This window comes from Armigeres subalbatus, chromosome 3 (assembly GCF_024139115.2).
Source record: "Armigeres subalbatus isolate Guangzhou_Male chromosome 3, GZ_Asu_2, whole genome shotgun sequence".
In the NCBI taxonomy this organism is placed as follows: Eukaryota; Metazoa; Arthropoda; class Insecta; order Diptera; family Culicidae; genus Armigeres; species Armigeres subalbatus.
This window is the reverse complement of record NC_085141.1, coordinates 246144738-246161233: the sequence shown is the minus strand read 5'-3', so window position 1 is coordinate 246161233 and position 16496 is coordinate 246144738. Positions and strand designations below refer to the sequence as shown.

The 16496-nt window shown below is 42.7% G+C and overlaps 2 protein-coding genes across 7 annotated transcripts in view; one reads left to right on the top strand and one right to left on the bottom strand.

Annotated features, from left to right (window-relative positions):
- The window catches only part of LOC134223077 (ensconsin), a 348052-nt gene that overhangs the window by 83644 nt on the left and 247912 nt on the right, over positions 1–16496 (top strand). The gene's annotated exons all lie outside the window — the stretch shown is intronic.
- The window catches only part of LOC134223079 (phospholipase A1), a 178569-nt gene continuing 170054 nt past the window's right edge, over positions 7982–16496 (bottom strand). For all 5 annotated transcript variants that reach the window (XM_062702213.1, XM_062702214.1, XM_062702216.1 and 2 more), the window contains exon 6: positions 7982–8522. In XM_062702213.1, coding sequence (XP_062558197.1) covers positions 8074–8522 — 449 coding nt within the window. In that variant the 3' untranslated portion in view covers positions 7982–8073. The remainder of the gene's footprint in view (positions 8523–16496) is intronic.

Genomic DNA, 16496 nt, shown 5'->3' with positions numbered 1-16496 from the left:
GACTGAAAATGTGAAAAATCTGTATATTTTATCTTATAATCGCTGCATCTCAGAAACTGTAGCCCTTTATGTGCACCTTTTCCAATGGAAATTTCACGTCGATATCGTAATCGAGTCGATAAAAACGTAAAAAAATGTCGACCATTTTTGGAAATCCAACTTATTTAAAAAAAATATAACTTTTTTGTCCATCATTTCTCCATGATGATACATAGTGCAAAAAAGTACATATACTATTTCCCACAACATATTATTATGCATCTCGAGAAAATATAGAATACTGCGGCGTCTCAGGTAATCGCAACAGTCACTAAACACGACAGAGTCAATAAAAATCTTACCCACCGCATGCACTTGTCATGATAAACACTCTCCATGTACTCAGTGACTCCGGTTGCCTCTCACTAATACAATCGAGTACTGCTGTCATTTGGCGAAAAGCACGTGGTTTAGTTTTGAGAGGGAAAATTTTCCCTATCTTTTAACCCGGCGGCTATCTTGACGTCTACCTTCGCAGTCGAGCCTGCGAGAGTAAGACCGCCGCGAAAGTCTAGAAAAAGATAAGCGCGACAATAAAAAATGAAAAATATTAAGAAATTCTTTTTTGAGAAAATCGATTGTGAAGTTTTATTTTGAATTATTGAACTTTTTTTCACAGTGTATATTTTTTTCACATAGTCCCAATGAATACCTAAAACATTGCCGAAGACACCAAAACGATCGGACAAGCCGTTTTCAAGCTATATTTTTGTTGAAAGTGTTCAAGGTGTTTTTGCTTAGGCCCTTGTCAAAAGTTAGGCTAGAGTCAAAATGGCAAACCAATGATGCAAATTATGTTTTTTGACCATAAAGAATGTATATGCAAAATTTCAGGGAAATCAAAAAACGCAAAATTGAAATCTCGTAAAAAATCATGATTACAGAGAATTGCTCTATAGGCTAGGCACCTTGAAGCCATGCGCTTGATTTACGATTCATTTATGTCCAAATACGATGTTCAAATCTCTTAGATTATCTTATGAAAACATATTTAAATTTTCGATCATACGCATTGTCTTCAGGGTGACATGATAGCTTGCTATCGGCTTTGTACCTAGCGTTTTTAGGCACGGTAGACTTATTGGTCTTAACTTCAAAGATTTCGAGAACTTAGAACGTCGTATTCGCTAATATGTAACTCATAAATCATATACGTGACATTCAGGAACCTGATTGATTACCAAGGGCTGCAATCGATTTTGTACTGAGCCTAGTTGACCTGGTGAACAAATTGATCTAAACTCCGTGATGATTTTTTGAGCTAAGATCATCGTTTTTACACATATCTGAATCAAAAACGCAGGAATGTTAAGAGGTTAAATGAACACCATGCATGGGTTACTTTTGGTTTAGTCCAATTGACTTGGTAGACCAATTGGTCAAAACTCCAAACAAATTTGGAGAATTTGGAACATCCGATTTGGACATAGGTATCTAAAATGTACAGGTTCGGGCAATTGAAGTGCTACATTAGAATAAATATTTTTACAAGAAAACATATCACTTTTTGAAAGTTCACTGGTAAGGTTCATCTTTTTCGTCCTTGAGTTTAATCTCTCGCCGCTGACGATAGAGGAACGTCTCGTACGGGGCCCGCAGGCAGGTACTCTTTTGGTATTTTACCAGCTGCCACCTGATGTTGCTACCAGTGGCGTAGCCAGAAAATTGGTCTGGGGGGGTTTTCTGAACATTTTTTTCTTTCGAAAAAAAATTTCTTCTGAAAATGTTGTCTCTGAGGGGGGGGTTTATGCCCAAAACCACCCCCGTGGCTACGCCACTGGTTGCTACTAAGGGTTTTGCGATAACACACTTTTTCCTAACGAAACGAAACGAAATTTAAAATGTCTATGTTGATTCGGATCGAAACGAAACGAAATATAGATTTACTTTCGAGACTTCGAAACGATACGAAATCAAGGATCATTTAATTCAAAAATGTTCGAAACGAAACGAAATTTTATTTTTTTTTCCGCGGAATTTTTATTAAATTGGTTTTACATTATGTATGCAATTCTGATTTCACTTTTTCGAAGTCAAAGAACTGTTTTGCCACCAATAGTGTTATAATAACAGAAGAGGGAGTCTGTGATAAATCACCGCATTGGATCACCAGAATTTGTGCCGCTTCAAAAGGAATTCATCGTGGAGCGTGTACTCCATAATATGATTAATTTTACATCAGTTTTATACAAGTAAGTATAAAAAAATATAGAAATTGTGGGATTTTTCATATATGGATTCAAATTTCGTTTAAAACCTTAGTTTGTTACCCGCTAGCTCCGCTCAAGCTATAAATGGGAGACAAATAAAGGGTCGTTTACCGTAAATCACCACACCACACACGCTCACGGTAGTACTCACCTGTAGCAGGAGTTACACACGCACGTGTGTCGCGAAACACCTGCCCACCTGTGTGACTCCGTGGAATAGCTGACAAACAGTGTTGTCCCTATGGGGTCCAAAAGCTGCTCAACGTGAAATTTTATAAGCGAAACACAGTAGGCGAGGGTTGATGACTCCTATCTAAGTCCGGTAAAGCGGCATAAAGTCACAAGAAGTGGAAAACCCTAAAGGGCTGCGTAGTCTTAAGTAATTGCTACCTATTGCCAAATTTGTTTACAAGCTCATTTATTAGGTATTCATTGTTGTGTTACGTCACCTGGATTCAGTGAGTACTTGCGGTTGGTCGGGTATCGCTGGTGGAATTCCGTTGGTCCAACATGTCCGATGATTCTCTCTGCTGTTCACGACGAGGGTGTCGGCGCTATAACTCCGGTATCGTACTGCGAACGGTGATGACAGCTGGGGTGTTGAATAATGGCCGGAAATGTCGGCCGCCTCACGGGATATTCTTGGACGGAGATGGCCGGTCGGTTGTTCGCCGATGGCCGAAAAGGGCCGGAAAACTCCGGTCGATGGCCGGATGGCTGAAAGGGGCCGGACAATGGTCGGCAATGGACGGTAATGGCCGGACGAGTGTCGGAAAGCTTCGGCCGATGGTCGGAAATGGCCAGTCGATGGTTGAAAATGGCCGAACGAGTATCGGGAAGCTTTGGACGATGGCCGGAGGGCTGGATATGGCCAGACGATGGTCGGGAATGGCCGGACGAGTGTCGGACAGCTTCGGACGATGGCCGGATGGCTGGATATCGCCGGACGATGGTTGGCAACGGCGTGTAGGTAGACTTACATGCGATTTGGAGCCTTTTTTGACGAGGCGAGGTGTGGCAAAGGCGATTCCCTGGCAGCGCTGGCGTCGAGGCCGGTCCAAGCGTATCCCTGTGGCTCTATCGGACCCTGAACAATGTTTTGGCCGGAGTGTTGACGTAATGTCTGAAGATTCCGGGAGCAAAATGGCCGAACGGGTCTCTTCGTTGAGGTTGGGCCACGTGCACAGCGATCTCGGGCCGACATATTCGTTTTCCGCTTGTCCTGCCACTCAGGGGCCGAGACGATGCCGAACACAGGTTCTACGGAAGAAAATGCCGCCTCCCGCTCCGCAGAAAGGGCAAACACAAAGAAAAAAGGCCCACGATATGGACCTGACCCACTAATTAATACCATGTGACGCTTTAGACACTCCCAAACAATAGCATAGTATGCTTTTGTTTTTACCTCTTTTCTTACTAGCTGCACTTTGCCACACAATAGCCTTTATATTTCACTAGGCTTTTTCTTCTTTACGACCGACTATCCTACAAAAGACTACACTTATTAGGTTCTTACACTACAAACAATAATTTTGATCTAAAATAATTACTTTATATTCCCGACGCGCACTGCAACTCCGACTAGTGTTTCGGATCGAATAATTATCTTTGAGACGACAGCTTGGATTATAAAAGAATATGGTACATGACACGAAATATGACATTGTCCTGTTTGGCAACCCTTCCCCCATGTCCCACACGGAAGAAATAAACTACCCAATAGTGAGTTTAATTCACCCAACCTCGAACATCCGTACGAGAAGCCAAAATTGATTAAGTACACGGAAGAAATAAACTACCCAAAAGTGAGTTTAATTCACCCAACCTCGAACATCCGTACGGGAAGCCAAAATTGAGTAAGTAGGGTCGAAGTTAAAAAAATGTTAAAAAAGTACCCAACGTAAAATTTATTGACCCAAATTTAAGTTTAATTCAATCAATTTCGACCTCAGGTAATAAAACTCAAAATTGGCTTCCCGTATTGAACTGGCGTCGTTGGATTGTTTGGCTCTTTTGTTTTTGACAACAAAAGAAAGAGTGGATGAAAGAGAAGAGAAAAAATAACTCAAAAGTAAGTTTAAAAATACTCAATTTTGGGTACTTTTTATCTTCCGTGTAGGGTCGAAGTAGTTTGCATTTACTCCCATGTCAAAAAAGTACCGAACAGAAAATTTATTTACCCAAATGTAAGTTTAATTCACTCAATTTCGACCTCAGGTAATAAAACTCAAAATTGGCTTCCCGTATTGAACTGGCGTCGTTGGATTGTTTGGCTCTTTTGTTTTTGACAACAAAAGAAAGAGTGGATGAAAGAGAAGAGAAAAAATAACTCAAAAGTAAATTTAAAAATACTCAATTTTGGGTACTTTTTTTCTTCCATGCACCTGTAGGCAGATGAGAAAAATACGGTGAGCTTTTAGTGTTTTGCTCAAACTCAAACTGCTGCGAGTGCACACTACCCATGCAGCATAAGTGATGTTATGATATGCGGTACTCACAACCCTTCTCAGCCTGTGAGTTCCTAACCGTAAGAGGAAAACACGGTGGGCTTAATGTCTGAATATATTTAACTTGCGGAGGAGCTGGCAAGGAATAATTGGAACCAACGGTTACAAGTTGACTTAAGAATAATTTAATTATGCTGAAGCATACTTCATATTGTCTTGTCAGCGTGGTTTCATAGTATTGAGCTAAGTCAAAATTAGAAACTGAATGCTTAGAAAAATCCTGTGCACCTTTCTAAAATTCACAAAGATATGTATTTTAGATTGAATTTCACAGACCCATAGTCTTATATACTGTCTTATACCTGTTATGGTCAGTATGAGCTGAAAACAATCATAAGTAAAGAACTTTCAGCAATTTTAATGATCTTTCAACCCGTTCTGTATTTTTTTTTGCAAATTCCATGCGAAGATCTAGAAGTGCCCAAAAATTCTCAATGTTCCTTACATATTGTGCAAATAGTCAAAGAAGAGCTTAGCTGGACTAACTTTACACATCGTAGTTGCTAATCTTGATTGGCCGAGAAACAGTATATATGCACAGCTCATCCATTAAATAATATTCTTGGGCTACAAACAAGTTATTTTTATTGTATACTTGCTTCGAAGTTTCCAATTCATGGCCAATAACGATGCTGGTCACGTCCTTACAGTCAATTTAGGATTAGGAGAGGAAAATTAGTTTCACACTCATTGTTATAAAAGACCGAGGAATGCTCTGCATCTCCGTGAGCGCTACGGGAAAGGAATCGTTGGTTAGTAGAGAATGTAATTCATGTGAAGCTCCTTGGTAAGCGACTAAATATTTATTGTAAACGAAGATATTTTGAAAACAAGAAGACGAAGACTGTGTTTGAAATCAATCCAACGCAAGCTCCATGTGCTTCGTTTAATAAGCTTCTACAATATGATCGATTCTGCACTAAATAATGTTGTGCTCTTCGATGCAGACATTAGTTTTATCACTTCGCGTTCTCCTACACTAGCTGGCGTGATCAACATCAACAAGGTCGATTGTACACTGGTTAAACAAATTTCTTCTACGCGAGGTAGATTTTTTTCACTTCGCGTTCTCCCGGACTAGCTGCTATTCCATGACCAGCAGCAACACGATCGATTCCGCATTCATATTGTACAAATAGTAAAAAATATCACAAAATATAAATTTGAATCTTGGAAACACCGAAGACGTTTTATAGAAGAAAACTACATACGTATTTGACGACTAAGAATGTGGTTATGTAGTAAGCGTTAATAGAAAAAAAATGTACAGTCGACTCTCTACAATATCTCGATGTTCTGTATATCTATATCTCTCCCTATGTAGATGGTTTCCTCGGTCCCTTCAGTCTACATATATTTAGGCATTCTACATATCGATAACCTCCCTATCTCGATATCTCTCTATCTCGATGTGATCTGATCATATCTAGACCAACATTTGAAAAGGGCGTAACAGCCAAAATTTATTCCTTCTGATTCTTCGTCTACATATAAAGCTTTATATGTAGACGAAGAATCAGAAAGAATAAATTTTGGCTGTTACGTCCTTTTCAAATGTTGGTCTAAATATTTTGTTCTGGAATCACTCTCCTTGTGTCGAAATGTTCAAATTTTTAGGCTACTATAGACCATCTGTGGGCAATAACAAACATATCAACAAGAGAAAATGACATTTGCTTTGTTGTCATTTTTCATAGCAACAAGCTTTTTTGGATCCAGTACCCATGTCAATTTTCCTTCCATTCCTGGATCTCTCCCTATCTCGATGGTTCCTTCAATATCGAAATGTGGAGGGGCGACTGTATAACCTTAAGGGCATTCCTCACGGAATCCAAATTTCAAAGTACTCACGTTTTCAAGGGCACACCACTCGATACGGAAGAAACGCACAACTGTCATTTATATTTTTTCACGCATGCTGCGACGCAGCAAAGCTGAAAAAATAAAAATGCCAGTTGTGCGTTGCTTCCGTTTCGAATGGTGTGCCCTTAAAAACGCGAGTATTTTGAAAATTGGAATCCGTGAGGAGTGCCCTTAAGTTTTGAAAACAACTTAATGATTTTGTTCTCCGGCGCAGCCAAAAGTTTTGATAATATAAAGTATGGTTTAAGTTTAAATTTGTTTCGAAATTCCGCGGAATTCCGATAAATATCGTTAGAAGCTGTTTTTTTCTAGCGAAATTTTTGTAATTTAACGAAACGAAACGAAATCAAGAAATCAGATTTCGCCATGCTCAAATTCCGCGAAATTCCGCGGAATTTCGTTTCGAACCACCTGAAACGAAATTTTTCGAAATACCGCATATGGTTAGTTGCTGCATGATAAGTGCTCTCATATAATGAAGACAGTGAAGTCCTTAGAGTTTGGGTCCAGCGAACTCACTGGCCGCTTTGAGCTCGAAATGAACCCTGGAAGACCCTTAGTAAGGTTTTCTTCACTTTTCGAGCCGGCATCTAAAGAGAACATTTTAAGGCCCCACAAAATGGTTCTGGGCCTAGGAAAGGTTCAGATAACCTAGGTCTTTCTAAGAAAAATCTGCTTCTTCGTTACCTTCAGTTCCACAGTTCCACCAAAGTAGACTTACTGAAGTATTTTTAGCCACCTGTTGTAGTAATTTAATGCATTCCCAAACCAGTTTATAAGTACATGGAAAAGATTTCATAATTGTTTGTGGGGGTGGCTCTGTAAAAGGTGTTCTTGAAAACAAATATGAACAATCTACATGCTTTTCAAAATTGTTTCTCAGGCGCTTTCAAAAAATAGAGCGAGAATTATTAATATTACTTGAAAATATATTATTTAGAATAACTGCTGCTTTTGTTTGCAGTGCCTTATAAAACTCTACGTTTGTCTTTCACGCTTGAGATACAAACCATGAATTCAATTTGCTATGCAGCACAGGCTTATTCCATTCCCTAGGGTTAAGAAAGCCAATTTCAATCGTACATGGGATAAATCACTTTTTTTCTTTTTTTTGCCATCGGATCCGGAGGCTGCTGAATCTGATTTGGATTCAGAGCACGTTCGTTATCGAAGAATCGCGAACGAAGGGTTAAACAACGCAGGCCATCTGCAATATTAACAGTCGGATTTAAAATTTATGAGTGTCATTTGTTGGGCACCTAGATATGAAGTTTTAACAGAACGGCATGTTGAATTCGTTATGATAAATCGTTTAAATCTAGGTGGTTGGGATTTCTTTCGTTATGAAAATGAGATTTTAGATTTATGTAAAAAATTAATCACAATCATTGTACTGGTGAATTTAAAAAGTCTACCTAACCCTACTATTTACAAGTGTTTGAACTAGAATTATTTCAATCGATTGGCAAATTCCTCCCGAACGGTGGTTCCGGATTCGTGGTCAGATAGAACTTCCCTCGAAGCGACCTATCCGTACCCATTCCCATGAAAACATCTTTGGTCATGGTGCAGTTGCTGTCCGATGCATTGTCATCGCTGTTTTCGCACCTATCGCACAGGAACGCTTTGGGTCTGGTAAGCGATTCGGCAAAGTACTGCCAGGCCCTGGCATGACTGCATCCAATTATCACTCCTAGCCAACGGTTCTTAGCCAGCTCCTGTTGTGCACATCCCGGCTGTAGCGGAATTCCGCCGTTTGGGTAAAAATCAACATGCCCCAAAGGCCACGGATACCCTAACAGACCACCGTCAGTGTGAATAACATCCACGAATTCAGCATCGTTGGGGCTCAGTCGTTGTGATGCTTTCTCGAAAACGTACAGTGGAAAAGCGGGATCCAAACCTGTGAGTAAAATAAAAAAACAAACGGAAATTTGAGATTATTCTTTTATTTAAATTTGGATCATATCAATAGGTACATAAAGTTGGGAAAGCCAACTAAATTTTTAAACTAATTTGTTTCACGCCATCCAGCAGACAGCTCAACCATAAATCACCCAAAACTTTATCGACCGTAAGAGGTCAGCAGCCTGCCAAAACTTTTCTGCTTTACAGCATGAAAACTTATTTTTGTTATTTCGGCAATCACTTGCCAGAACATTTTGTTATGTCCCTTTCTTTCTCCCAAGGCAGAAGCATGTGACTTTCGACGGGCCCCCGGAAGTGGTTGGGTTTTTCTCTGAGCCAGCACAAACTATCAAATTATGTTTGAGTTATTGCTATACCAGTTTTGCCTTGTGGACGACGTTCTCTTCTGTGCGGTCATTTCGAACTTGCCTTATCAGACAGTTGGATCGTGGCCCGCGTCAATGTTGGCTGTTGCATGAGACACGAGGGTGCCGTTTTCTAGTATAGCACCCACAAGTTTGAGCATGTTATTCGACACTGATGTTCCGAGAAGAAGCAAACTATGTACAATAATGATTCATCTTTGTCATTTTCATTTTCAAACTATCTAGCTTGGACTTCATATTTATTAAATGCAAATGAGAGAGGGACAATGCTGCAATAATCTTTCCATTGTAACGGTTTTCATGCCTATTTCAACGTCATTCGGCAAGTGAAAAATATAGCCAGAGAATGCAGTCTCAAAGTTGCGGAAAATCTAAAAACGCTTTTGTCTATTTGATCTAGATTTTAGACAATGTGTGGGGACGCGTGATACATTGAAGGATTGTAGCGCGAAAGCTTTTTCCCTCGCAAAATCGTTTTTATGAATGCGAAAAATTGTATTTTTATTATTGCAAAACTGAAACTGAATAATTTTAGAATTAGGTTTGCTTCTTTTACCTCAAACACGATAAGTGAGAGGAACTTCTATTTCAAGACATGTTAAGATCCCAAAAAACCTGCGTGTATTTTAGTAGGTACCCGTCTGGCATCGCTCTTGCGAAAACCAATTGATTAATCTTGAGTAGCGGCAGGAAAATTCAAGTCTTTGAAAGTGAGCCAGGCGTTACTAGTGGAATTCAAACAACGAACCATTTGGCAGAGTTGTAGAAAAACCTTCGCACTAGAAGTCCACCATACAACACATTTTGAAATTCAACTTCTGGAATGAGTTATTGACAAACTACTAAATGATCGAACGCAAATTACTAAATGATCGATAACATCTTTGTCCTCCAGAAGATCTTACAGGTATTCCTGTGGAAGATCATCCAGGTATTTTTCCGAAAGGTCTTTCAGGAGTTCCTCCGAAAATTCCTACACGAATTCTTCCGGAAGGTTTTCCAGCAATTCCTTCGGAAGTTCCTCCAAGGATTTCTCCGCAAGTTCCTCAAGGAATTCCTTCGGATGTTCTTCCAGAAATTTCTCCGGAAGATTCTCCAGGAAGTTTCTTCAGGAATTCCTCCGGTTGTACTTCCAGGATTTTTTCCGGTAGTTCCTCCAAGAGTTCTACCGGAAGTTTCTCCAGAAAAAAATCAGTAAGCTCTTCCAGAAATTCCATCTAGGAGTTTTATATTTGTATTTGTAATTTATTCATCGGACTGTGTCTACATGAAATTCTTAAATCTAGTGGTGGTCAAACACGGCTCAGCAAACGACAGCGAAATCTGGATGTTGAAATGTGGAAATCAAATTCGTCGGACACTTCGTTGAATCGATGAATCATGGCGACTATGAAACAGTTAGCAGCATAATTAGTTGCTTGTGGCTCCTCGTGTAGCAGCGCTCGCGCTCGAAGCGTTCGGTCAGGTTATTATTTATATTTATAGACTAAGGCTGAAGTGGCCTGTGCGGTATATAAGAGTCTTCTCCATTCGGCTCGGTCCATGGCTACACGTCGCCAACCACGAAGTCTACGGAGGGTCCGCAAGTCATCTTCCACCTGATCGATCCACCTTGCCCGCTGCGCACCTCGTCTTCTTGTGCTCGTCGGATCGTTGTCGAGAACCATTTTCACTGGGTTACTGTCCGACATTCTGGCTACGTGCCCGGCCCACCGCAGTCATCCGATTTTCGCGGTGTGAACGATGGATGGTTCTCCCAGCAGCTCATGCAACTTGTGGCTCATTCGCCTCATCCACGTACCGTCCGCCATCTGCAGCCCACCATAGATGGTATGCAGCACTTTCCTTTCGAAAACTCCAAGTGTGCGTTGGTCCTCCGCGAGCATCGTCCAGATCTCGTGTCCGTAGAGGGCCACCGGTCTAATGAGCGTTTTGTAGATTGTCGGTTTGGTACGGCGGCGAACTCTATTCGATCAGAGCGTCTTGCGGAGTCCAAAGTACATACGATTTCCAGCCACTATGCGTCTCCGAATATCTCTGCTGGTATCATTTTCGGCAGTCACCAGTGAGCCCCAGTACACACATTCTTCTACCACCTCGATTTCATCACCACCGAAAGAAACTCGCGGTGGGTGGCTCTCATTGTCTTCTCTTGAACCTCTTCCTATCATGTACTTCGTCTTTGACGTGTTGATGACTAGTCCGATCCGCTTGGCTTCCCTCTTCAGTCTGATGTAGGCTTCCTCCATCTTCTCAAAGTTACGTGCCATAATATCTATGTCGTCGGCGAAGCCAAATAGCTGGACGGACTTGCACCACTTGTACCACGAAAATTGTACCACTCGTGTTAATCCCTGTTCTTCGTATTACCCCTTCCAAAGCGATGTTGAATAGCAGACACGAAAGACCATCACCTTGCCGTGACCCTCTGCGGGTTTCGAACGTACTCGAGAATGCCCCTGAAACTCGAACTACGCACATCACCCGATCCATCGTCGCTTTGATCAACCGTGCCAGTTTATTCGGAAATCCGTGTTCGTGCATTAGCTGCCAAAGCTGGTCCCGATCGATTGTATCATATGCGGCTTTGAAGTCGATGAATAGATGATGTATGGACTTGTTGTATTCGCGGCATTTCTGCAGTACTTGGCGAATGGCGAACACCTGGTCCGTGGTGGAGCGTTCGCCCATAAAACCCGCCTGGTACTGCCCCACGAACTCCCTTGCAATTGGTGCTAGTCGACGGCATAAAATTTGGAAGAGTACCTTGTAGGCGGCGCTCAGCAATGTGATTGCGCGGTAGTTGCTACAATCCAACTTATCGCCCTTTTTGTAGATGGGACACACGACACCTTCCATCCACTCCTGCGGCAAAACCTCCTACTCCAGAATCTTGGTAATCACCCAGTGCAGCGCTCTAGCCAGTGCCTCACCACCGTGTTTAAATAGCTCTCCTGGTATTTGGTCAACTCCAGGGGCTTTGTTGTTCTTCAGCCGGCCAATCTCCTCCTGGATTTCTTGGAGATCCGGAGCCGGTAGAATTATGTTCTGCGCGCGTTCCCCCAGGTCCATCACCATACCGCCATCTTCGTCTGCCACATCGCCATTCAGGTGCTCTTCGTAGTGCTGCCGCCACCTTTGGATCACCTCACGCTCGTTGGTAAGAAGGTTCCCGGGAAACGAGATTGCTGATGAGCTAGCCAGGAATGGATCTAATGAAAGGTTCATTGGCCCTGAGCCCTTCTGCGGGATCTCAGACTGCTCTGTAAAAATGGAACTGAAAAAATATATGGTCAGTCAAATCACATCAAACTGGAATGCACTTCCCCATACGAGCCAATCCAAAAGGCTCGTAACGATTAACCCCAAGAAAACCCCAAAACTATTCGGTCTCAACAAAAGGGATCTCAACATCTACACCGGTCTAATAACTGGACACTGCCCTGCAGATACCATCTACAAAAGATCGGAGCAATCCAAACCTCAAATTGCCGCTTCTGTGACGAGGAGAGAGAAACATCAGAACACATCCTCTGCTATTGCAGTGCACTCACTCAACGTAGGTTCAAAGTTCTCAGCAAGCCCTTTTTAGGGCCTGCTGACATATGGATCTTATCCCCCAAGGACGTGGATGGCTTCATAAAGCTAGTCTCGCCAGAATGGGGGAGTCACATACTGTAACTCAGGATCTCTATTCATCAATAATAGATGGTCTTGAGTTCAGTCGATACCAAGGTATCTCAGTGACAAACATGTTACTGAGATAACTTGCGTATTTCACAGAAAAAGGGTATATCATAATAGTCCTAAAATCTGGACGCAGTGATCTTCACCCGACAAACGAGGAAAAAAAAAGAAGGTTCCCGTTTATGTCCTTACACATATCAGGCTGTGGCACGTGGCCCTTACGTGAACGGTTCAACTTCTCATAGAACTTTCGTACGTTATAAGCGCGGTACAGTTGCTCCGTCTCTTCACGGTCTCGATCTTCCTGCTGACGCTTTTTCCTCCGAAAATCTAGTTTTGTCTGTTACGCGCCTGTTTATATCGTGCCTCATTCGCCCTCGTGCGTTGTTGCAGCAATCTCGTCCATGATGCATTCTTCTCTTCTACTAACTGCTCACATTCGCCGTCATACCAGTCGTTTCTCTGATCCGGGGGCACCATGCCAAGTGCAGTGGTTGCGGTGCTACCAATGGCGGATCTCTCCAGTCATCTTCAATAGATGCTGCGCCTAGCTGCTCTTCCGTTGGAAGTGCCACTTCCAGCTGCTGCGCGTATTCTTGGGTTAGTCTACCGTCTTGTAGCCGCCCAATGTGTACACCGCCCGTGTTGTACACCGTCGAGAGTTTTGAGCGCAGGCATACTGCAACGAGGTAGTGGTCGGATTCTATATTCGCACTGCGGTAAGTGCGGACGGTCGTGATGTCGGAGAAGAATTTACCGTCGATTAGAACGTGGTCGATTTGGTTTTCCGTTTCTTGGTTAGGTGATCTCCATGTGGCCTTGTGGATATTTTTGCGGGGAAAGAAGGTGCTTCGGACTATCATTCCGCGGGAGGCTGCGAAGTTTATGCATCGTTGGCCGTTGCCATTGGATACGGTGTGCAGACTATCCGGTTCGATGTTCGTAAACAAACTGTTCTCAAATTGACATTTCAATTTTTTATGGCTGTTCGGATTATGGGTCAAGAAAAACTTCTCTGTAGCGGTTTTGGTGATACGCTCAAAGCTGTAATAGATAGTGTATTTAAGTTTCATTGTGGGTTAGATTCGTGTGCTATTAGACTTTACATTAATTTTCCCCTTCCAAGTACTCAGCGCAATGAGCTCGTAGCTATTTCTTCTAACAGGTCCTACTATAGATATAGCATATTAGGTTTAGCTTGGCAAAAGAGTTTTGCGGTTACACTTACAGTCCTATTAGAAATGAATCGATGTCGAAATACGACCCTAGACCAGATAGCATTTGACTCCCACAATCTCTAACCTAGGGATACAAATTAATCAATTACTGCATAAATTTCACTACGAAACGCAATCTTACAAGTATTCAACTGAACAATTCCCCTACACTGTAGATCACTAGCTCAAAAATAACGATAATATCAAAGAATTCAATAAGTTTTATATTATCAACAAGTAACCGTTCGATAACACGTTTTAAAACGCTCGATGGCAATCCATATATGATCTCCTCATTATCTACGTTTGACGTCGCCTCATCTCTTTCGTATTGTGTTTGCTAACTGCATACTGTCTCGCTGTCGGGGATTCCCTGCTGTACAGTTCAATCCTGTTGGTTCGAACACTCCCCAGCCCATAAACCCTGGTCTACATGCTCTCCGATGGCTTCACCAGGTTTATCATCCAGTTCGAGAACCGCCAGCTTCGCTACGGGTCTCTTAAAGACTCCTCCATTCGTCCTAACTATTGCTTGCCGCACACGCCCATCGCGTCCAGCGAAGACTTCTTCGATTATACCTCGAACTCCTGTCTCGCCTTTCCCATAATCCATGATGAAAACCAAATCCCCTACTTCTAGTCTTCTACCTTCCTCGTGCCATTTACTGCGTTGATTTAGTGTCGGAAAATACTCTTTACACCATCTATTCCAGAACGCATTCGCCAGTGACATAGACCGCTTGTAGCTGCTCCTTAGCTCGTCTGCCATAGTAATGGTAACCTTGTACGGTTCGTGTTGTCCAGAGGTACTGCCGAGAAGGAAATGGTTTGGTGTAATTGCATCCATTTCATTATCTTCTGTTCCCGCATACGTCAGTGGTCGGGAATTAACCAAGTACTCTGCTTCCGCTAAAGTGGTCGCCAGAATTTCGTCGTTCATTCGACGACCGTCATTAAGCATCTCCATTGCGGCTTTGACAGACCTCACCATTCGCTCCCACACGCCGCCCATATGAGGAGCGGATGGCGGGTTGAAGGTCCACTTAGTTCTAGCATCGGTAAACGTGTTGGCGCAGTCTCGATCGATTCTTTCCAACTCTTTCCGAAGCTCCTGACTGACCCTTGGAAATTGGTTCCATTGTCCGAAAAATGTGAACTGGAGAACCACGTCGCCGAATGAAACGTCTGATAGCTTGCTTGCAAGATTCAGAGCTTAGACTATACGCTACCTCACAGTGGACGGCCCGTACAACCAGGCACGTAAATAGTGCTACGTAACGCTTCTCCTTGTGCCTACCTACGGTGACATCGATCGGCCCGAAGTAATCAAGTCCTACGTAGCTGAAGGCTCTGACATAGGGCTGCAAACGTTGAATAGGAAGTGGCGCCATACGAGGTAGAACCGGCTTACTTTTCCGTAGCCGACATTTCAAACAATTACGAATAACCTCGGCCACAGCTGTCCGTAGTTTTGGAACGAAAAACGCTTGACGTACTTCGTTTACGATGATTTCCTTCGAACCATGTCCGAATCGAACATGATAATCTGCCAATATCTTCGTCGTTATTTCGTGGCTTCTTGGCAATATGACAGGGAAACGGGTACCCCACGCTACAAAGGCTGCTGAGCACGTCCTTCCTTCCATTCTGATGACACCATCTTCGTCCAAGAACGGTGAGTTTTGTAGAGCTGACTTGACTTTTCGATGTACATCCACTGGTCACGTGGAAGTTCAATATTTCTTTTTAGAATTCTCACCTCATCCGGAAATGCATCGGTCTCGGCGATTCGTCACAATAAACATTCTGTTTTCGCTAACTCTTCTTGCTGGATTGCCACAAATTCTGCTGAAACTGTTAATTTATGATCGTTTTCAGTGTTTATTGCTTCAATGGGTAACCCCATCCGTTTTCGTTTACAGTTAGAGACAAAGCGATACACCATTGCCACTGTTCGCACTAATGTTCGCCATTTAGATATGCGTGTTACGTCGATGATATGTCGAGGAATAGTTATATGATGAAGCAGGTAGCATGGTCTTAGCTCCTCCGACACAACGGACTTTGTCTTCGGTTGCTCCGGCCACAAATCTATAGTTTGACGGAGAAAAGGTGGACCATTGAACCACCTACTATCCGGGTCCACGGTAGTTCCAGCTCCCCATTTTGTTATATCATCGGCTACATTCCTCTTCGACGGGACATATTTCCAGCAATTGATATTCGTCGTATGTGGATTATTTCCGCTATACGGTGTGCCACATACGGTTTGTACTTACGGCTGTCAGACCTAATCCAGGATAGAACCGTCATTGAATCTACCCACAAGAATACTTCCTGGACCGGGACGGGCAACGTTGTTTGCAGCGTGTTCATCATTCTCGCACCTATCACTGCGGCTTGCAGCTCCAATCGTGGTGTCGAGGTGAGCTTGAGTGGGGCGACCTTCGCCTTGGAACCTACCAGGGAGCAGCGGATATCCTCCGCTACTTGGAAACGCAAATAAGCTACACAGCCATAGGCATCGTCGCCGGCATCACAGAATATATGTAGCTGAATACAAGTTACGTCCGCGATGGATTCATTCCCAAAAAAACATCTTGGAACTTCTACCTTTCCTATATTGGGAAGAAGTTTTGTCCAACTTATCCATTTGTCGTAGATCTCATCCATCACCGG